This window comes from Pteropus alecto, unplaced genomic scaffold, assembly GCF_000325575.1.
Source record: "Pteropus alecto unplaced genomic scaffold, ASM32557v1 scaffold155, whole genome shotgun sequence".
Lineage (NCBI taxonomy): Eukaryota > Metazoa > Chordata > Mammalia > Chiroptera > Pteropodidae > Pteropus > Pteropus alecto.
The window spans coordinates 1038560-1061383 of NW_006438113.1; the positions used below are offsets into that span (position 1 = coordinate 1038560).

General features: G+C 48.7%; 1 protein-coding gene across 1 annotated transcript in view; it reads left to right on the forward strand.

Moving 5' to 3' along the window:
- The window catches only part of GRID1 (glutamate ionotropic receptor delta type subunit 1), a 672081-nt gene that overhangs the window by 121037 nt on the left and 528220 nt on the right, over positions 1–22824 (forward strand). Inside the window, exon 2 of the mRNA XM_006915454.1 lies at positions 17221–17505. Within this exon, the coding sequence (XP_006915516.1) occupies positions 17232–17505 (274 nt within the window). The 5' untranslated portion in view covers positions 17221–17231. The remainder of the gene's footprint in view (positions 1–17220; positions 17506–22824) is intronic.

The window sequence follows — 22824 nt, forward strand, 5'->3', positions numbered from 1 at the left end:
TGTGTCCAGGCCTACTTCCAGGCAAAAAAATGTGCTTCGAGAAGAACGCAATATGCAGTGAGCAATATATATAGTTCTCATCTGAATGCGATTATGCCTAAACACTGTAAATATTCGTAATTCTCAGCCATGAGTAGTGCTTCCTTTGGTGTTATATCTTTTTAAAAGTCACCAGTTAAGGCAAAAATGTATTGTGCTCACCCTGGGCAGCCGCCTTTGCTGGTGCCAGGACTGCAGAAATGCAGGGAGTGAATGGAGACAGAGCAGCCACATGGATCTCAGGTCTGTGATTTACCTGGGTCCCTGGGCAAGTCACTGGGCATGGTCACTCGTCCGCTGGCCTGTGGGAAGGACTGGAAAATGCCATATCCCCTCTTTTCTTTCCTCTGTCTTCAGACTGTGTCTTCAGCTGGAAAACTGGAGCCACAGTTCTGTAGGGCAAAATCGATACTTCCCATATGAAACTACTACTCAGCACCTTGGCTTGATCAAACTCAACAGTTTAATTCTCTTCTTCTTCCCCCTGGGCACCTGTACCTTGGGGATCTTGGAGTGACCTTGACAGGGTCTCTGACCTCTAATAGCTCATAGGCTGGTGGCAGAGACGAAGGGTGATCATTCAGAGTGACCATTACCAGGCTGAACTGAGCTCTGGGTGTGTGGGTTAGAAGGTCCCAGGAGGCTTGCTGGGGACAGGCAGGCTGGAGCTGAGTTTTGCAGTGGGAGGAGGAGGGGAACAGGGAGCTTGGGTGTTGGTGCGACAATGGCCAGTGCTCTGGATGGCTGTGTTGAGGGAGTGCACCCTGGGTGCACTAAGGATGTCAGCTGGTTGTCTCCACAGGTGGGGCCAGGACTTCTGGGCACAATGGAGGTGACAGGTTTGGGGGGTCTTTGGGAGGAATGGGCTTTGTCTGTCCTATTCCTATGTCCCCCCACATCACATCATTCTTCATGTGGCCCTGTTAGAACAGAAACAGCTATGCTGGGAGGGCCCAGGCAGGGTGGTAGGGCAGGGTGGTCATGGGTTTGACCATAGCTGGGATGGGCTACAATATCCCAGTGCCTTGTATCTCCCTCTGCACATTCCTATACTCTGAGGCTTTGGGATCATCTTCCCATTAACTGTGTGGGACTGTGGGCAGCTCTCTGAGAAAACATTGAGGGAGGAGTGAGCCGAGGTTGAGAGCGATGCCTCTCTCTGGTAAGGCTTTGCCCCGGTAGGTGCCGATGCCTAGGTTCCCTCAGCCAGCCAGCAGCACCTTCCTTTTACTAATGCTATTATGGGTTATATAGATGCAAGAAATAGATTCGTGAGTTAGTCTATGTATGTTGGGTACGTTGGGGGTGGGTGTTGAGAGAGTAGGAGTTCTGGGGGTTCAGTAGGAGGTAGGAAGGGGGAAATAGAGCCCAGTTAGAGGAACATGTGCCTGGGATGAGTAGGAGGTTTTCCTTTTTTCCCTTATTTTCATATGACTTTGAACATCAGTCTATTGCCTGTTGGTCCTTGGTCCTTACCTGTTGGCTCGGCTCTTGCTGTTCACCTGCTTTTCCTTGGTCTTTACCTGATGGCCCTTACCTGCTGTTCCTTGTTCTTCACCTGTTAGTCCATGATGTTCACCTGATGGTCCTTGATCTTCACATGTACCTCTTAGAGAGAGTGGGCATAACAGGATCTGCCAAGTCAGAATTACTTGAATGTGAATTCAGGCTCCATTGCCCTCTCACTCTGTGACCTTGGGCAAGTAACTTGCCTCTCTGAGCCTTGGTTTCTTAACTGAAAAGTGGGAGTAATAATCCTTACCTCAGAATTATCAGGCAGATCAAATGAGATGAGGAAGGAGGAAGGGAAGCTGCCATGCTCGGAGAAGTTTACTCAATAAATCAGGTTGTTCTCTTGCCTCTTTTGGATATAGAACCACCGTGTCTTTGTGATGAGACACAGCATGTGGTTGTCACTTGCTGCCCATGCCACCTCAGCCATATCTTGGTGTACAGACTCAGGCCTATTTGAGGGCTGTTCGTTCACATGGGCCTATGGGAGGGAGCACACGTGCCTAAAGGGCTTAGCTGGGCTGCCCTTCATTGTGGTATATGTCCTTACAGAGAGGAGAGATAGTGTTAAGGCAGGTTGCAGGGTTCAAATACCTCCAGAACTGCCCAGAGTCATCCCTGCCAAATTCTGCTGAGGCTGAATGGCCTGGGGTATGGCTAGGGCAGCCACATGCATCCCGTGGGAACTCCTCAGTGTGCAGTAGCCTGTGTATACATGCATAGGGCTATGTGGGTGCAGGTGGTGGACATGCATGCTTGCTGGGTGGGGCATTCAGAGGGACCAAGCCATCAGCCCTGCAGCTTCCCCATTCCTCTTCTGATGTGGACACTGGTGGCTGTTTCCTGTCACCCTCCTTGTCCCTTTGCCTATCTCCAGGGAAGGAATCTGGGCAGAGGAGAGAGAGGGGGCACTACCTTCCATACCCAGGGCAGGGCTATAGCAGGGTACCACTTTAGCCTACTGTGCCTTCTATGCCTAGCCATTCATGTGGAGCCTTTCAGAGCAAGAAAATGCCTTGAAGGAGGGCAAATCACAATGAGCAGCATGTTGTATATTTGGGGAGAGGGAGAAGGGTGATTCGTCTCTATTCTCAGAGCCTCCCTGCCCTGATTTGATGCACCACAGTTCCCTCGAGAAACAGGCCTGCTGCATGGGAACATGTTGTCCCCAGGCTCTTCCTCTGGCGTGCAGGAGCTCACAGGAAGCCTGTGCCAGCTGAGCTTGCCCAGGGGGGGGGGAGGGCAGCCTCATGCATGTTCCCACCTGGTGACAGTGCTGTTCTGTGTGTGCACCTGGCTCAGCCATCTCCTAGTTCCTGATGGTGAGGAAGGTGGTGCCTGTTCTCCTTGAGCTTGGCTCTGGAGAAGGGCAGATGTGCTGTTTGTACCCATTGTGACTTGACGAGTTCTATGACACAGTTCTTCCTGTGCTTATACCCTCCGTCCCCATCAGAGGTCTTGGATACAATCGATCCCAGTGGCAGGCCCCCTGCAATTAGGATCTCCTTTCAGCATTGATGCCCTGCGTTGCCAGGCCACCTCTCCTAAGGTACATTTTCCGGAGGCCTCCCCAACCCCTTCAGTAAGCAGGCCTGAGGCAGGCCTGCCTGCTGGTGGCCAGGTGTACTAGTGTGTCTGTGTCCCCCCAGACTCAGCCTGGCCTGCGACATACATGGCCTACATGGGGTTTCCATTAGGGGCAAAGCTGGGTGAGGGCTCTGCTTTTCCTTTCTACTCATCCATTCTCCTTCATTAGCTCCTTCTCTGGCACTCAGGTCTCACCAAGCTCTCTCAAGCCTCTTGGGGCAGCACAGATGCTGACTAAGGGCTAAAGAACTGGCCTTACTCCCTACAGGGCTGGAGGCACCAGCTCCTGTTCTGCCCTGACCCTTGGGCCATTGGCCCAAGCTTGGGGTGGACAGCTTATGCCTCTTGGAAGGCCTGAGTTCTTGGCCTAACTCGTGCTCACTAGCTGGAAGATAGGTCATACCTGGCATGAGATCTCATGTCTCCAGGCCTTGGCTGTCCCTCTCTTCTAAGCCTGTGGAGGATGCCAGGTGATGGTGTGTAAGGGTAGTACCTGCCGCTAGTTGATAGATGTTCTCATCTAGTCCTGCTGGCTCTGGGGTTAGGTCTGGTCTCCTAGTTCTACCCACCTGCTTGCTCCTCACTCTGTACTTTTAGCTGACCCTGTCCCCTGACCTACAATGGCCCTGACTGTCCTCACTGCTTTCTGCTCCTGCACTCCCTGCTCTAGGTCCCACCAGGATGAGGAGCAAGAGGAGTCAGCTTAGGCCTCTTGTCCTCTTGCTGTGTCCTCGCTGGGGCTACCTTTCTAAAGGTAAGCTCTGAGCAGACTTGTGCTCAGGAATCCTCCAATCCTCCCTGGAGCCCATGGGATCAAAACCAAGCCCCTCACCTGAGCTAGCAAGACCTCCACCATGAACCTACCCTCCTGTGTCCCCTTAACCCCACCATGTGCGGCCCGCTTCTGTTAGATCCACAACCTCCATGTATATGCCTTGGCTTATGCCAGGCTGGTCGCCCTTTTTTTTTTCACGGGCCCCTTTTTATTTATGTTCTGCCCCAGCATCAGCTGCTCTGTGAAACCCCTTTGCCACTCCAGGTCCCATGATCACCTACCCACACTGCTCCTGTTTGATATCCCTCCATGGACAGTGACCCATGTGCTGGCCCACACCAATGCGCTCTCTCCAGATGGCATTTCTGGGACCTGGGGCCAGATGTGCATCATCTCTGTGTTTCCTGCATGGTCCCAGCTGGACACATAGTAGGGGCTTGGAGAGAGTTGAGGTGGGCTCTGGAGGGCAATTCAATTAACTTGTGGGGAGGGGAAGACCTGGTTTTCTTGGGGCAATAAAGGTGCCAATGGCAAAATTGAGCCCCACCAATTAGGTTTATCTTAAATTCCTCTCTGGTTTGTGGATTTTGTTGTATATTGTTTTTCAATTTTCTCCAAGCATCTGCTACTGTGAAAATTTTCATTATCACTGGCAGAGATCCCTTCTCATTCCTGCAGGCTGCAGGAGATTTCTGATTTCTCTCCCCATCTGCTCCAAAGCACCTGGGAGCTAGGATGGGTAATGTCCCTGTGTCGGCCAGGCTCTTTCTCGAAGATCTCAGGAATGAGCCATTTCTGAACTGGTCTCAGTGGGGCTGGCCTGAATGGTCGGGGTGCCGCTGAGGCCACACCTGTCTTGAGGTTCTTGCTGCCACGTCTTTGGGATGCAGGGCTGGTCCAGCTGGGAAAGCTGCCTTTGGGGGCTGGGCCAGCACTTGCACCATCCCCTTTTCTGTTCTTGACAGACCTTCAGGTGGTGCCCGCTGGGCGTATGGGCAGCTGTTTCCGATAGACCAAGGGTCCTCCAACCCCTGGGCCACGAACCCACCCCCATATGTGGCTTGTTAGGAACTTGGCTGCACAGCAGGATGTGAGCTGTGGGTGAGTGAGCGAAGCTTCATCTGTATTTGTAGCCACTCCCTAGCACTAGCATCACTGCCTCAGCTCCACTTCAGATCATCAGGCATTAGATTCTCATAGGAGCACCAGTCCCTGGTGCCAAAAAGGTTGGAGACCACTGCTCTAGACTTATTCTCTAAAAGTTCTCTAAAAGTAGCACCATCTGTATAAATTGGGAGGTTGTGTCGTGATGGCTGTTAGGATGATGATGAGATGTTAAAGGTCCAGGCAATGTAGGACTTTGGGATGAATGAGAAAAGCAGCTACAGGCTTTGACAGGTAGAACCCAGGCTGAATGTCAGCTCTCCTTACTCCTTACCAGCCGAACTACTCCTAGGCACTCTGCTGGGGACATGCACAGAGGGCAGAGAATGGCCTCGGGCATGCTTGGCACTAATCATCAGCCCAGGCCTTGCTCTCCTGGCCTGGTTCTGGGTTTTCTTGTGTTTTTGAACCTGACTGGGCTGCATTTTCCTCTGGTCTTAGCTACTTACAAGTAGATGATGGGTTAGCTGCGCTTACTGGTGGTGGCCCAAGTACTTCCTGGGTTCTAACTCATTGAATTCTTGTTAGTATCCTATGAGGCAGGTGCAATGGTTTTTTTCTTTTTCTTGGTTAAATGTACAGTTGACCGTTGAACGATATGAAGTTTAGGAGTGCCAATCCCCTGCTCAGTTGAAAATCTATGTATAACTTTTGACTCCCCCAAAACTTAGTTGTTCCTTGGTATCTATCTGTGGGGGATTGGTTCCAGGAATCCATGGATCTCAAATCTGAGGATGCTCAAGTCCTTTCTATAAAAAATGGTGTAGATCAGTGCATATAGTCGGCCCTCTACATTTGTGGACTCCCAACTACAGATCAAAAACAGTACAGGTATTTATTGAAAAAAATTCATGCATAAGTGGACCTGTGCTTTTCAAACCTGTGTCGTTCAAGGGTCAACTGTGTTTATGATATTTTTAAGGTGGGGCTTGGAGAGGGTGTGACTTGCACAAAGCCACATGTGGCTGTAAGACACAGAGCAGGGATTTGAGTTCAGGCAGTTGAGAGCCAGAAGCTGCCCTCTTACCAATGGGCTGTTCCATCTCTGTATGAGGGTAGGAGCGCTTCACTTCTTTCTGTTGTAGCCTGCCGCCTTTCCCTATGTGTAATTGGACATCCTTTGCACTACTGTAGGTTTCAGTTTAAGAGAGGCAGGGAAGGAGGGTGCTAAGCACTTGATAAATGAATGAATGATGAATGAATGAATGGACACTTCCCAAGAAGAAGGAATTTTCATCTTAGAATTAATTCAATACGTAGTTTGTGCCAGAGGCTTTATTTTCATGTCTTGTGTATAATGTGGTTGTTGTTTTTCCCTGTCCTCTTCTTATAAGGGTATAAGATACTGATATTCTGACAACTGACCAGCCCTGGCTCTTGCATGCTAAGTGATAGGATGGAACTTAGGCTTCATGATTTCCACCTCCCTGGAGCACCATCAGTGGCTAGACTGACAGAAGTTTGTTTATAAGAGACACATCAGGAATTTGTGGAGCCCCTTTTCCCCCACTGTTCTGGTCAGTCAGCTGTGGGTTTGGACTAAGACTCAGGTGGTGTAACCAGGTCCATTGGCCACCACCAATCGCCAGTGTTGCCCCAGATCCCCACTCCTGCCTTCATCCCCGTGCAATGTGATGAGGGCTTTGGGAGAGCAGTGCACAGAGGCTTGAGGGCGGTGTGAGTTGGCTGCCCCTCTTTGGTCATCTCCCTGGACTTGGCTGCAAGGCATTGGGCTTGATGGCAGCAAAGGGATGGGCAAGTAGGCTGAGCAGAGTGGGGGGTGGGGCGTTGAGCTTGGAGGGGTGGCCTCTGAGGAGGTGCCTACATCCCAAAGACCTCATTTGAGGGACACCATGCAGCTGGTAGTGTTGAGCTCAAGGCTCACATCTGCAAGGAGGGTGTGGCTAACCCAGTCACGGACTCAAGGAAGGTGGCAGGATGGAATAGGGGCTCCTCTGGGTTAGTAGAGCTCAGAAGCTGAGGGTTCAGTGATAGCATTCCCCGCCTTGAGAGTGGGCTATCTTTCCCCTTTGGGGGCTCTAAGTCAGTTCTTGAATCCTGGTCCCAAGCAGGTGACAGGTCAGGGAGAGACACAGAGGGCTGGATCCACTCATGCCTGATCTGCTCTTGAGGGGAGCCGAGGTTGTGTGGGTGTCCCTGTGGACACTCATCTTAGAGGCAGACATACGGGGTGGTGATAATGACCTATTGCCTAAGGTTTGCCTGGTAAGAGCAGCCATCTCAGGCTGCCCCAGTGATGGGGGTGGGCCAGGGATCAGCGTTATGCTCTTCCAATTTTGTCTTATTATTGCCTGATCCCCTGACATATGTGGGTGTTCAGTCCCAGGCTGGGTGATAGGGATAGAGAGGCCTTCTGGGAGCTCAGTCTAGGGTGTGACAGAGACCTATAGGCAAACAGTGATGCTGTTTGAGCTGTGATCATGTATAAAGCAGGGGGACAGAAGAGGCATGGCCCGTGTTGTCCTGCCTGGGTGAAGAAGGCCTCTGGAGAGGAAGAGGCACTTGAACTGGGTCTGGATGATGATAAAGAGACAGCATTGTGTACCTAGCAAGGGAATTCAGACACAGAGTTCAATCTGACACAGCAGAACCTCCAGAACCCCTGCTTTGCACCTCGGAACTAGAGGTTGCCTTCTGGAAGCCTGCTGCCAGGCCAAACTACAGGATTAGTGGGAGGCTTGGAGTTGGGCTCAGAGCTGGAGCTTGGCAAGATGGGGCTGTTTTCATGACCTCCAAGGTTTCCTAGAAGGGGCACTGACTAAGAGGTGACACTTGCTTCTGCTATACTAATCCCCTGGGGTGGGAGGGACCGGGGTGCTGAGGGCCTAGCAGGCAGGCATCCATGGGTCAGCTTCTAGTCCAGGATGGAGACCAGGAGCCAAGGCATAGACATAGGGCTTGGTCCCTTTGGGGCAATCAGTCCTATTAGGGAGAGAGGGCACAGGCTGGTAGGGGAGAAAGAGAGAACCAGAAGCCTCACAGAGTCTCTGTTTCCCATGTGAGAGGGCCAGTGAGCCCTGGAAGGAGCACTCAGGCCAGGCCGAGGCCTGCTGTCTGGAAACCCTTGGCTTTTGAGAGCCAAATGCAGGTGAAAGGAAGGGAGAGGCAGACATGGGAGTTGGCCTGGGGTAGCCCAGGGATGCAGGGAGGGCTAAGGTCAGGCCTTGTGGTCTGGCCTCTCCATGTATCCAACTTTGACCTCTGGTTCAGTTAGCTCATTTAATCCTCATCACCGGCTTGGAGGTGGGGACTGCTATTAGCCCATTTACAGGTGAAGTACAGTACTGAGGCTCAGTGAGTTAAGTGACTTGCCTGAGTGGGCCTGTCTGGCTCCTGGGCCTGTGTACTTAACTTTGAGGTCAGAGGCAGCTTGGGGTTTGAACCCAGGCTCTCCTGTGACTTTAGGCAACACCCTAACCTCAGGTCTCTGCTCCTGTACCTCCTGTGTTGAATGCAGTAGCAGTACCCGCTTCCTAGAAAGGCGGGCCGGATGGGTCCTGCATGGCTCCTGATGGTGATCTGTGGAAGGGGCTCCCCTCCTATCTTCCCTCAGCTTGGAGAAGCAGAGGGGCTGTGTCCCTGCCTCTACCCCAAGCACTGCCACCACATCCCTGCCTTTTCACTCTTGCTCTAAACAGAGCTGAAAACACCTTTTTGGACACTGGAATTTCTTCTACAGCCCCAGCCTCTGGCCACAGAGGGGTGCTCCAAGTCTTTTAGTCCATGTTCTGGGAGAGCTCTCCATGCTGCCTGGCTCTCCATTGTTGTCCTCTCTGAGCTGGTCTGTCTCATGGGCTCAGACTCCCTATTGTCTTGCTTCCAGGCCACATGGAACCAGCAGTTCTCAAATCTGGCTGCTTTTCTCTCCCTTGCCTTGCCAGCTCTAGGACAGCGCTACTGCTTTCTCCCAAAGTTCTCACTGTCCTTGTCTCACCTCTAAATGATCCCTCCTTCTTTGGGCAGAATTAGATGAAGTGAGTTTCCCAGAGCCCTTGGCTTATCTGTGCAGGGATTAGATCTGGGTCAAGTCTAGGAGGCCCCAAAGCCTGAGATGTTTCTTGTCACTGCTGCCCAAGGCCGGCTTTGCTTTTGGACAAGGCAGAATTTTCCATCGCCTCATTCCTGACATGAGTGCCATCTCATGGATTCTCTGGGTGACTCGTTCATCTCATAGCACTGATATTTCAAATTATTTCTTTAGTAGGTAAAAATCTTTGCTTACACTTACTCATTCCCTCACCCAGCACCCTCTGATCAGCTCTGTATCAGGCCCTGTGACTGGGGATACAGAAAGCCATGAAACTCTTCCCTTTTCTTGGGACCTTAGGAATTAAGCATGAAGTCAAATAATATGTATTTGATGGATGTGTTCTAAGATAAAGTACTAGGACCTGCAGGAAAAGGAAAGTAATTTTTCCTAGTAAGGGGAAGTCAAGAAAAGTTCTACAGAGAAAGAAGCATTTGGGATGGCTCTTGGGAGATGAATAGGAGTTTGAAAGGTATAGTAGAGGTGCATTTCAAGAAAAGGGAATCAGCCTGTGCAAATTTAGAGATTTGTGTGTACGTGGTGATGTGAACAGAGAGCACGGGGCACATGAAGGTTGGAAAATAGACCGGTGCCATGCTGGTGTGTGGAGTTGGGGGTGGCGGGGAACCTCACAAACTGACTCCCAGGCAGTGGGGAGCAAGGCAGATATTTTGGGGGCATGTATGGCGCTGAATTTCGGTCTGTAGAGTGGGTGGAGAAAGAAGAGCTGGGAGGCACGGAGACCAGGAGGCTGATAAGGGATGTGGGCAGACATAGGGGGTGGCGTTCAGATGCACGGTGAGGGGAGCCCAAGAAAAGACATTTGGACGTGGGGTACTGAGAGTACTGCAGGAGGCCCCTGGGTGCTTGACTGCTTTCGAGGTTCTTCAAGTCTCCTATGACTCATCACTGTCCTGATTTCACTTTCACAGTGTAGGCTTCTGTGTGAATCCTGGCCTGGGAGCCTGGTGTTCTATTGGTGGAGCAGTAAGTCATTAACAAGGAGCTGGAGAGCTATAAATAAGCCAGCAGGATCCCACCCAGTGTTTCTTGAGTTTCTAGTAGTGGGAGAAGGAAATCAGTTTTGATTCATTAATTGGCGTAAGGATGAGGCCCCAGAGATTGGCATGATGCCGCCAGCTGTTCCTTACCCTCCTGGTTGACTCTGAGCATCCTGTCTGTACCAGCTGTCCAACTGACCCAGGCTACTGTCCATCATCCAGTGAGACCCTTTGGTTCTGTTCCTGTTGGCACCCCTGCACTGGGCTGACCGTGAGGCCAGAGGGGTATGGGAGCTCCCAACCTGGAGATGCTTTGGGAGAGACACCCACCCAGGTGCTGCTGCCCAGGTCAGCCCTTGGACCCACTGTCTCCTTGGCACCCTCTAAACTCTTGGTGAAACCCTTTTTTAAGTTTAGGGTCAGCTTTAAGAAACTCTCCTTCTCTGAATTGTGGGATGTGGCTTCCCTTTTGGGAGGACATGAGCATTTGGGAACCTTGGCAAGTTTTAAAACTGTCTCACCCATGAAATTTGGATACCAATAGTGCTTATCTTACAGAGTTGTTAGGAGTATTAAATAGTTTGTTGCTCTGCTATGTCATGCTGAGTACTGGGCCAGGGGTTGGGAAGGTAAGCAGTACACAGTGCTTCTGCTTATGGGCTCATGGTTCAAAGAATGAAGTGACCGGCAGCAGCCACACAAAATGGTCCACAACTGCAAACATCCGTGGGTGGTATGAAGGCAGAATATGGTGAAGGAAGATTGAGGGCATGGAAAGTTCTCTTGAGAGAGTGACCATTACCCACAAAAATACAGAATGAGGATAGTTAGCCAGACAGATGCAGGAGGAGCATTGTAGGCCCCTGGCTGGGGGTCAGGAGCCCAGGGGAGGGTCATAGGCTGGAGCAACGACTGTGAAACCATCAACAGGGCTGGGGCTTAACTTTTAAAGGATGGGTCAGATATTCAAAGGAGTTTGATGATTCCGCAGAGAGAGGACATAAGTGAGGGATCTGGGTCTGGAAGAAGGCAAGAGGTAGGAGCAGGGGTAGGCCTAAGACAGGAGAAACTTTCTTCCTCAACTTTCAGTACATAGATAGGTGTGAGGATCTGGTAGGTAGAAGTGGAATGAGTTTCTTATGATGATGGTTTTTATTTTTATCTATGAAGAATGAAGCAAGGTCATTAATTGAACCTGGGGGAGAAGCCCGGAGGTTTGAGAACAGCAAGGGAGGTGGTGGAGAGGTGTAAGAGGAATGGCAGGTTGGGGAGTCCTGCTGAGGTTGATGACACCACTTTGCAAGGGTCATCATATTGCCAGCTGTGTGACTCTCACTCTCCGCTGGTTGCCCACAGACATGGAGAAGTAGGTGGGCAGGTTGACCCGCTATGAGCTGACCCCGGGTTGGGATTTCAGCAGCTGTGCTTACATAAGGCGAGAGAGAGGAGGAGGGAATCTATAATAGTGACTGTAATGACTGACAAAAACTAAACTGAGCGAGGGACAGGGAGTTAGAGCTAGAGGAAACTGGTGGGAGGGTTGCTTAAGCAAAGGTCCGCAGGACAGGATGCTTGTCAAGACTGTCCTGTGCTCGGGAGAGAGTAGTGGCCCTGTGACCCTCCCCCGGGGGTGCCTTTTAATGGTGAACGGAGAGGGAGGCATCAGTGTCCCACAGGGCCTATGCCCTAGCACTTGCCTTTGTATTACTTTGCTACCCATTTCCCCTCATTTTATGGTTTTGTTTATTTTTGAAACTTCTTAATAAAACATGAAAAAACATTTATTCTCTATAGATCAATAATTTACTGTGAGTTATGACAATACTAAATTTGGTCAATTATTCATTGACTATAAAGTATTTATAAATGCTACCTTAATTTAAAGCATTAGCCATTAGAATTCAAATATGAATAAAGCCTGTGCCGGCTTAAAGGAAGAGAGGAAGGGCACAGATAATGAGGGTGGCTCAGGAGAAAGGTGAGCGTGACAGCAGTTAAGATTATTTGAAGTAACGAGGTGGCACCAGGAGCCCTGCTTGTGGGACAGGCAGAAGTGCTGGAATGCCTCGGCTGGCCTGCCATACTCCCTCAGAGAGAGACCATTCCTTCTGGAGGGTGGGACTGAGCCTGGGGCTGCCCAAAGCCTGGCTCTCCCTTCTACTGCCTACTAAGACCATTGAAGCCTTGCTAGACTTCTTTGCGGTGAGGACACCTCTACCAGGCTGCTTCTACCCAGGTGGAGTGTCCTCTCTTGTCCATCTGGAAAAGTCCTGTCATTCTTTAGGGGACTACCCAAAGGCCGTTTAGCAGTTGCATGGGTGGATCTTCCCTATTCAGGGACCACATCTGGTCCACTTGGGGAGCAGGTATGGATGTGCCCAGGGCGTGATGCATTTAGGGCACTTGATGGAGAAGGGGATATTGGGTTGGCAGTGGCCAGTATCACTACCAGGAGGTGGCACCAGGAATTGTGTGCCTCTTCTAGCACAAGCTTTCTAGGTTATTGTTTCCCCCAGCTTTGGCCTGAGAGTTTCCAGGAATCCCCACGGGGATCAAGAAGATTAGGCCTGGATCAATAGTGGTGCCAGAGTGACTTCAGTGTCTGGGGAATACTTCTGTTATCTCAAGCACAAAGTGACTTGAGTTGAGGATTTGCCCTCAGCAGAGAGAGACCTTGTTTCTCTTACAGGCTTCTTCTTTGGGGGTGAGCCTGAGTGTGGAGCTTCCCCAGGAGTTTCTATCCAGAAAAGGGTTGGGTAGAGTCCCTATGGAATCCTGGACTCTCTCCTGCTAGCCACCATGTGTTCCTGGGACTGGCCATAGAAGTAAGTACCTGGTGATCTGGTTCTGAGGCTCTCTGCCATTTGCTCTCTGGCTGTGTGGCCCTGGCCAGCCCTCTCATGCTTCAGTTTTATCACTAGGGTATCAGAAAGCTCACCTGGGGTGAAAGTTATAGTGAGCTGGTCTGTCCTATGATGTGGCCAGTGCCATGCCTGACATACCCCACCCTGAGAGTCCCATGTCTAAAGAAGCCTGGATCAGTAGGATACTGATGTCTCAGGGGAGGCTGGCGGGAATGTGATTGTGGGGCTGTTTGGGAATGCTGGCTGATGGATCCTCTCATCTGGGCCCAACCCCAAGCTCTGAGCAGCCTCTTCCTTTCCAATTCCTGGGAAGCCACTGAGCTGCCCAGAGACCTTCGCAACAACTCTCTGTTCTCCTAGGCCACTGAACCTGGGTAAGGGGGCTCGAAGCTGCTCATCACTTCCATTTCTGCTTTTTACTTTCCCAGCTGCTCAGCCGTTCTCAGGGAGCCCTTATCAATCCATCAGCGTGTATTGTTATAATCAAGAGGGAATCAGCTCTATGACCATAGGATATGGAGGAAAAGAATTATAACAAAGGCTGTTATCATCCTGTGAGCTGCAAAAGTACTTCTAAGATGGAGAGTGGCAACTTCTACATTCCTACTACGTGCCAGGTTGTGCGAATGGCTCTTCACATACAAAGACCTTCACAGAATGTGCTCAACAGCCCTGTGAAGTGGGTGCCATCATCTTTACCTGATAGAAAAAACGCAGAAGCTCAGCTCCTTGCCCAAGGTCCCACAGCATGTCTGTGGCAGGGCCAAGATTCAGACCCAGGCCATCGGACCCCACACTGGGGTTTAGCATCTTTCTCCACAACCGGGGTATGAGTTGTGTAATGTCCTGTCCTGGGAATGAGCACACAACCTTGATTAAGCTAATAGCTGGCTTGGCTTTGATATGATGTATTTTGATCTTATTATTTTTATGCTAGTAGCCACTAAATAACCATCATTTCAACAGTGCCCCAATTAGCAGTCCATTCTCAGCGGATTGGAAATTGACTTGCATTGAGATGCTCCATTAGCACCTGGGAGAGGCTTCCAGCCCTAATTACCAATCCTGTTCTCTGAGGCCTGTGGCTTGAGGAGCTTATGTGGTGCTGTGGGTGGCCATAGAAGGGATGGATTGGCAGTACCCACCTCCATGGGGAGGGCTCTCAGCAGTGGTGATGAGATGGCTTCTGTTATAACTACTATTTCTTGGGATCCTGACTATGATTTGGATCGGACTTTGATGGGGATGCCCAAGAGGAGGGGTAGGAAACTGACATTTATTTAGCATCTTTCTCGTGTCCAGCACAGGGTTGGCACTTGTGGTCCACGTTAAGTCACTGCTCCCATGGCCCTGCAGGGTAGAAATTCTTGTCCCCATTTAATAGAAAATGGAAGCTCAGAAAGGAGACATGCCCACAGTCACACGGATGCTGACCCAGACTGGAACTGTGAGATTCCAGCACTCCTTCTGCTGCCCCAGTGAGCCCAGGCCCCGCCAGGAAATTGGTGTATCTAGCTGCCTACAGGGCTGGGGCAAGGTGGCCAGTCAGGCACTTGTCTGTTCCCTGAGCATGCTGCCTGGTCCCCGTGGCTTCATCACACTGTACTCTCATCACACTGCTCTCCCCATCTCTGCTGGTCTAGATCTTTCTCTTCCTTTGAGGCCCTGATGCCAACCCCACATGAGTTCACTCACCTCTGGGTCCCAGGGAGCTTCCTCTCTCCTTTCTCACAGGCTGAATTAATTGTAGGATCTGTTTCCTTGTTAGATCAAAGATGGAGACCTTAGTTATCCTGCTTTTTGTCCCCCCTCCCGAGTGCTCAATGTAGGGTTTTACAAATAGAGGCATGCTGAGTATGTGTATAACACACAGGAGGGCAGGAACAGTCCATGGGGGAGCAGTGGGATGCATGCTCAAATGGAGAAACTGAGGCTCAAAGAGGTTCAGTGACTTCAGAACTTGGTTCTGAATTATTTGTTTACTACATGAAATTTTGGCAAAATATAGAAAAGAAAGTGAACCACTCTGGGCCTCTTCTAAAATGCAATCACTTTTAATATTTTGCAATATTTTTTTTCTGGTCTTTCTATCATGACTATTGTTTTATTTAATTGATATTACAAAATACATACAGTGGTGTATTATTTTCACATAATTTTTATGACAAGCACTTCCTATGTTATTATAGTACCTTCACGAATAGTTTTAAAGGCTGCATATGCTTTCAGCAATTGGAGCACTTTGATATTACACACTTACTTGAATTTTTTGGATTGATAGCAATATTTCAAGAGTATGAATAAGTGTCCTATGGAAGTTTGGGGATATAAAGCCATTTCCTTTAGTTTTGATAGGTGCCCAAAGTGGAATTATTGACCAAAGGGCATGAGACCATCAAGGCTTATGGTATTTTGTACTAGTCTTTACTAACTGCTGTGTGCTGGGTGTAGTATGTGTCTGGGGAAGAATGGTGAACAGAATGAGCATGGCCCTTGTCCCCCTGGAGCTTCGGGTCAGGTAGGTGAGACAGAGTAAGGAAGTGTAGGGCACAGGGGAAGCATGTGACGAAGAGTCCTTAACCAGTCTTTGGATGTAGAGTCTGAGTCTTGAAACAAGAGTGAGTGTGAAGGTTCGAGAAGTGACAGAAAACATGGTGGGTTCTAGAGGTTGAAAGATGGGCCGTTGGTTTGGGTATGGTGGGAGGAGGTATGTGAAGAGCATGATGCCACAGGCTTTGAGGAACCTGCAAGACTTCTCTATAAAGTTTAACTCTATACCAAAGGATTTTTGGGAGCCACCGAAGGGCCTAAGCAGGAGAATGAGCTGATTGGATTTCCATTTTAAAGAGAACTCCGTAGTGTGAAGTCTGGATTGGAGGGGCCAGAGCATTCGGGTGACTGTGTGATTCCCAAGAGAAACTTCAGAGAGTCTCTTGTGTAACCACCTTGCCCCCGCCTCATGTTTGGAGGCCCAGGGGGCAGCAGAGAGAACTGTGGGCCTTTGGGTTATTGTCCTGAGTGTGCAAGGTGAGCATCCTCGAATGTGGAACAGCTATTAGAAAGTGTGGAGGGGTCTTCCTCTTTCTGTACTTCTCAGCCTCTTACTGCTTTGTTCGTTGAGGGTGCTTCCCCTGCTCTTTGGCACCTTCTCCCAGCCTTGTCTGAAGCATCACATAAACCCAGCGGAAAGATCTGCATTGTCAAACTTGTTCAAAAGTCGGCTGTCTGCAGCAGATGGCCTGCTGACATTCACAGGCTGTGTTTTGAAACTGCAGCTGCTTTCCCACATTCCTGCCATTACATACAGCATTATTAATAAATGTTTGCTTCAAAACTGGGGCTGTGGGTTCTAATATTGTGAAATCTATCCTTCCATTAATTGATCCGATGTCCCCAAAATGGTGTAGGTATGTGGCTGTAAGGGGCGCCCCTGGTGGTTACTGGTTGACTTCAAAAGGCAAGCCCCGAGTGCAGCCACCTTAGAAATGGCTGCTGGCACCTCTCTTGTTCCTTCTCTGCGCCCACGGCAATCGCTCTCCCTGTGAGCATTTTCCTTTGTTATTGTCAAGTGGCTTTTGAATAATCCCGGGCTCTGGAACCAACTGCTTCATTCTGAGTTTGACCCAGTATTTTTATGATATGAATTAAGTGGACTTGGCTAGAAGACCTAGGGTTTTGTCTCTCTCTCTCTCTTTACCAACAACCTGGGTCCTCTGGGATAAGTATCTCACTGACTTTCCCATGTAATTCATTCTGTTCAGTCCCAATCAGTTCAGTTCTGCCAACAATTGTAGAGCACATTGTATATTCTTGGCCAGTGCCTTGGCCTTGGGGAGACACAGATCAATAAAAAGAGTTCTCTGCTCTTAAGAGGCTCACGGCCCAGGTGTGAAACAGGATGGCTAATTTAGCAGCACTGATGGGTGTCTCAAGTGGATATGGACTGGATTCCTGTCCTGCCATCCCTTCCCGAGTAGCCTAAAGCAAATGATTTTGCCTCTCCTGACCTTTGTTTCCTCATCTGTTCAATGGGCACAAGAACATCCAACTGGCGGGATCACTGAGGGCATCAGTGAGATTCTGCATGCGAGAGCCGCTGGCCTGGCCTGGGGTGGGTTTTTGGTCTCTTGGGTCCCCAGGCATGAGTTGCTGGGTGTGGGCCATGTGGATCAAAGCCAGTGCAGCATCACCCCCTCACTGACCCCTTCCTTTCTCTCGCCTCTCTTTTAGCCTGTGACCTCATGACCCAGGGGATTTTGGCTTTGGTCACATCCACTGGCTGTGCGTCTGCCAACGCTCTGCAGTCCCTCACAGACGCGATGCACATCCCACACCTCTTTGTCCAGCGCAACCCAGGGGGGTCACCACGCACTGCCTGCCACTTGAACCCCAGTCCCGATGGTGAGGCCTACACGCTGGCCTCGAGACCACCCGTGCGCCTCAATGACGTCATGCTCAGGCTGGTGACAGAGCTGCGCTGGCAGAAGTTCGTCATGTTCTACGACAGTGAGTATGGTGAGTTGAGGGGAGCAGGGGCTGCTCTGGGGCTCTGGTGGAGGCAGAGCCAGGTGCTGGGAGACCTGTGAGCTGGGCCATCACGCATGGCGGCTGAGTGCTTCAGGGCAGGCCTGTGTACATGGTCTGAGCTGAGTGGATCTCGGGTAGTAGGGCCCAACCTTGAGCTTTGTGAGTGGGGGAAAAGCTGAGAAAACAGATCCACAGACAGACTTTAAAGTTGCCTAGCAACGCCACCTTATCATGACAGCTGAAGTTTGAATCATCTTAGGGTTTTCAATAAAATATTAATAAACTGCTGGTGTGGATCTGAAGGGCTGCACATAGGCGGTGGTGGACTCTGGCCAGCATGGGTCCTCCCCGAGCCTCCTCTCCAGAGATTACCCCTCATGCTGCATGGTCGCCCAGCCCTTCCAGCTCTTTGCCTCTCTCTGTCCTGAACTGCCCTCGGTTTCATGGTCTCAGGCAAAGGTCAGGGAGAGGGACACCCTGAGTGTCTTGGGGCCAGGCTGGGGTAGTGTGGGTCTGGGGACACTAATCATTGCTGGACATGGCTTCTTTGAAAACATCCCATATGAAAAAAAAGAAAAAAAAAATCATTATTTGTTTGTTAAGAAACCAGAAAAGTGGGCTTTGGAGAAATAGCCTCAGGTTTTTTTATGGCTGCTCTGTAAACAGTTCTAAGATAAGATGGTTTTCTCACTATATGGTTTTCTTTTTTAAGCTTTTTATTTTGAGATAATTGAGATTCATATACAATTATGAGAAATAATACAGAGAGATCCAGTGTGGCCTTCACTCAGGTTCTCCAATGGCAGTGTGGTGTGTAGCAGTCTTACAATATCAGAAGCAGGGTTTGACATTGACGCTATTCATAGATCTTGCTCATATTCTCTAGTTTTCATGCACTTGGGTGTATGTATTTACTTCTGTGCAATTTTATCATGTGAAGACTCATGTGACCCCCACAGCCAGGATTCATAGCAGTTTCCTCACAAGGACCCCCCCACCCCATGCTACTCTTTTATGGCCATGATTACCCACACTGCATGTCTTTAAAGGGTCTGAGAGACTGGTGAGGGTTGGTAGTCCCACACCGGGGGCCAGGATAGAATGAGTAGACCCTTGAACGTCTTGCTGTGTCTCTTGGTGAAATAATTTCTTTTGCCAAGAATGTAACTAAGAAGAGAAAATCAGCATGTGTTTGCATTCGCCTAAATACTCTGCTGCTCTAAGACTGGAACGTTGTCCTCAGCTCTTAAGCAGATATGCTGTTTGGAGTCTTCCAGGAGGAACTAAAAGACTAGTCACTGTGCTGAAATAAAAATGAGGTGGTGATGGGACAGGATGGCCTGAGGCTCTGGACACTCGAACTGGATTCTATTCAGGACCTAGCTTTTCCTTCCCAACTCATCTTAATCCCTGGCCCTGGGGAGGAGTTGGAGATCATGTCACAGCCCTGAGGAGTGCAGCCTTCTCCTGAGAACCCTTTGTGTTGGTGACTCAACCCCAGTGTTGGGTCTGCTTTGAGGCTGATCTGTAGGTTGGTGTGGACATGGCCTGGGCTGGAGGATGCTGTGGTCCAATGTCTGCAGGCCCTTCCCATCTTACTTCTCTTGGTACCTTTATTCTCCTCTGCTCTTACCTATAGAAACTCTTCAAGTCTTGATTTTCCCTAAGACTTTGAGGTGGCTTCTGTGGGAAATTCAGCCACAGGAGGCAGGGATCAACTCTCCAGCTTGCCCACCCCATCTGGGCTCCTGTAATTCTTGCAGACTGAATGACACCTGCTGGCACTTGCTCAAACTCTTTAGTTTTCCTCTTATTATATCCCTTACCCCAACTCAGCTTAAGAATCAAGTCTTCAAGGAAGGGTGCCCTAATTCACACCTGTCTGAGCTTCCTTCCTTTCCCATGGAACTAGCTCCATGGTTATATACTCTCATAGACACACATTTCCTTCCTGTAGCCTGCCCTCAGCTTATCCTAACATACCCATGAGAGCTAATTCTTGATGAACGCTGCACTCCCACGCAAACCTGTAAGTTCCAGAAGAGCAGGCTATGTGCTATTTACTGCTCTGTTCCTGCTGCTTAGTACAGTGCCTGGTACAGAGTAGGCCCTAAGAAATCGTCACCATGTGAATGAACCAATGCATTTATGAGGACATGGGGTTTTCAAACAATTTTAGCACAAAACAAAGTAGAAATGGGGAGAAACACAAAGGCACTGGATAGTGTGACCTCCAAGTTAGGGAAGTGGGTTAGGAAACGGATGTTTCCTTCTGCAGACACTCTCTCCTCCCCCTCTCTTCTCCTCTCCCACCAGGAACCTCCAGTCAGACTGAAAGGTGTGTATGCTTCTGTATTCTGACACTCACACCTTTGCTACCTTTGGTGGGATTGAAGTTAGTTTTCAACCAGACTGACCTTTATCAGTAATTCCATAAAGATGCAGAGCGACCAGTGGCTTTCCTGTGGTGGATCACTGCAGGCAATTGGTTGAGACATGAATGCTGTGTTGGGAAGAATTCTGAGGCTGTGTGGGCAGTAATGGAAAGTGCCGTGATTGCTCTGTGAGGCTTCCATGGTGCAGGGGAGGGACGTGCAGCAACCTGCCATGTTTGCTGATCTGATCTGGAAGGTGGAGGTGCATGGAGTACCTCAAGGCTGTCATACAGTTGGTGTCGCTGTCCAGGGTGCTGACCCGTTCGGCTTCAGACTTTCTGGAGGCCAGAGATCTTTCATTGGATTCTGTGCTGGACCTCCTACTGCCTTTGCTCGCCCTGGTCATTGGCCCTCTAATTTGACAACCTTGGAGGCCAAGGTTTTGCCTCATGATGTTCTCTATGAAACTTTAACCACTCTGACTCTCTCTGCTTATCCTGGCCAGGCCCCTCATTCACAGCCCAGCCTCTGATCCATTTTCCAATGTGCCTTATGTTCAATCCCAAGAGATGGGATTGAACATGCTATTTTATGAAACACATTCTGTCCCAAGAGTTCTGGGTGTGGGCATTCCTTTGGCATGGTTGGTATTGGCTTGTCCAAGGGTCGTGGCTGGATTTACGTTGCTGATGTGCCCAAGACAAATAGGCCCTCCAGAACTCCTGAGGGCTCCTTCTCCACCCCACCACTGCAGCACTAGCCACAGATGAGCCCAATTAAAAAGCAAATTGAGTGTAAAGACTGTTTTATTTCTTTCAAAGTCAAACAGAAGTGGTTTGGGGATATAGTGACTTTTTTTTTGGATGCTAATCTGCAAGTATCTTTACATGTATTGTTTCATTTAAGCCACTTGATAACTTTCAGGTGGGATTTTTGCTGCATTTTACAGATGAGAAACATGAAGCTCAGATAGGTTCTTTTTGACTGTAACACTCATGTACTTAGTCAAGGCACCATCCTATTTCTGTAATTTGGGACTTGCTAGGCTCCGGATTCCCTCTCCAGTCCTCAGTCAGGCAGAGTTGATGCCAAGAAGGAGGCTGGTGGTTTGTGGACTTGGCATGCCCTAGGCTGGTAAGGTTGGTCATTTCAGTGGATGTCATGTGAAGGGTCCCAACCTTGCTGGGTGAGGACTGATTTTTCCTCACTTGCCCCTCAGACTTCCTTTAAATCCAGTAATGACCTGGCCTGAGTAGAGCCTGAGGACTGGGCATTTGAGTCAGGAGTCAAGAGTCAGAGAAGCAAAAGCACTGGGCCCTGAAACAGAGCTTGGCAGAAGAGCGAGAGAGGAATTTGTATGTATACGGTTTACAAAGTGAAGATGTGCCAATTGGTTAAATTCCATTGAAAATACTTGTATGCTTGTTGTGACAGCAAAAGGGAAAATAAAAAAGAAGCTGACATTTGGGAGAGAAAATCTGTAACATTAAAATACCAAAAGTTTGGATCGAACAGAATAGAGAACTTTCTGACTTGCCACTTCAAATTCTGGGATATTCATTTGTGTGTTGGTGGGGGCTGTGCTACGATCTGCAGACACAGCTTCTCCCTAGCGAATACATTTGGATGAAGAGTGGAGTTATCATGAGATCTTAGAAATCATTGACTCATTCATTCAACTAATATTCACGGAGTTCCTACCATGTACAATTATTTTGCTATGCACTTACTTGAGATGAAGAAACAGATGGGTGGAGTAATTTGGCTAAAGTTGCACAGGGCTGGGCTCTGAAGTCAGGACCTCAGGGCCCTTTCCTCCATAGCATCTCTACCCTTGCCTCTGGGCCAGCTGGCAGGCCTGAGAAGGGTTGGCTGCTGAAAGTCTACAGAAACAAAAGCTTGGGGCTCTGCATGAGTGGCCATTGTCTACTTGTGCTAGTTTTAAAATTATTTAAAAAAATTAAAAGTTATATGATTAAAAGTTATATATGATTACAATGTATGTGTTAAGTTAAAAGAATGATATTAAATTAACTCCTGTGAACCCATACCAATTTAAAAAATGCAAAGAAGCCCTTGTGTGTCCTTCCCTAACCGAGGTGACAACCGCTATCCTGTGCTAGCCAGTTCCTTTCTTTTCTTTATAGTTTATCATACAGCTATGGATTCAAAAATATATATTGTTTAGTTTGGCCTGTTTGTGAACCTTAAATACATGGAATAACTCTTCTGTTATTATGCTTTGTGATTGCTTTTTTCACTCATCATTAGAATTTTGAGATTCACTCATTTGATAAGGTGGGTATCTTCAATTCATTTTTATTAGTACCACCTAGTTTACTATCCATTTTATTGTTATGGGCATTTGGGTTGTTTCCAGGTTTTTGTTACAGATAAGGCTAATAAGAACATTCTTGTATTTGTCTTTTGGTGTTCTTTTGCGAGAGTTTTTTTAATGGTCTCTCTTAAGGAGCAGAATTGCTAGATTTTGGGTCTATATATGTTTCACTTTATTAGGCCATTCCAAATTGTTTTCCATTCCAACTTATTTACACTGCCATCTTCAGCATGAAGAGTTCTCAAAGCTCCCCAACCTCACCAACACATGGAAGTGTTTTTACTTTTAAGATTTTCGTGTGAAATGGTACATTATTATAATTTTAATATACATTTTCCTGATAACATATGAAGTCGAATATCTGTTCATGTCTTCATTGGCTATTTTTGTTTTCCCTTTAATGAAATGCCTATTTATTGTTTTTAATTTTTTACCCATTTAAAAAATTGAGCCTTTTCTTTTGTAAGTTTGGTGTGACAAATATCTTTTTTTAGTTTGGTGTCTTAATGCACAACAGTTCTTTATTGTTTTGTTGTCAAATTTATTCATCTTTTATGTAGTTAGCTCTTTCTCCCATCTTATTTAAGAAGTCCT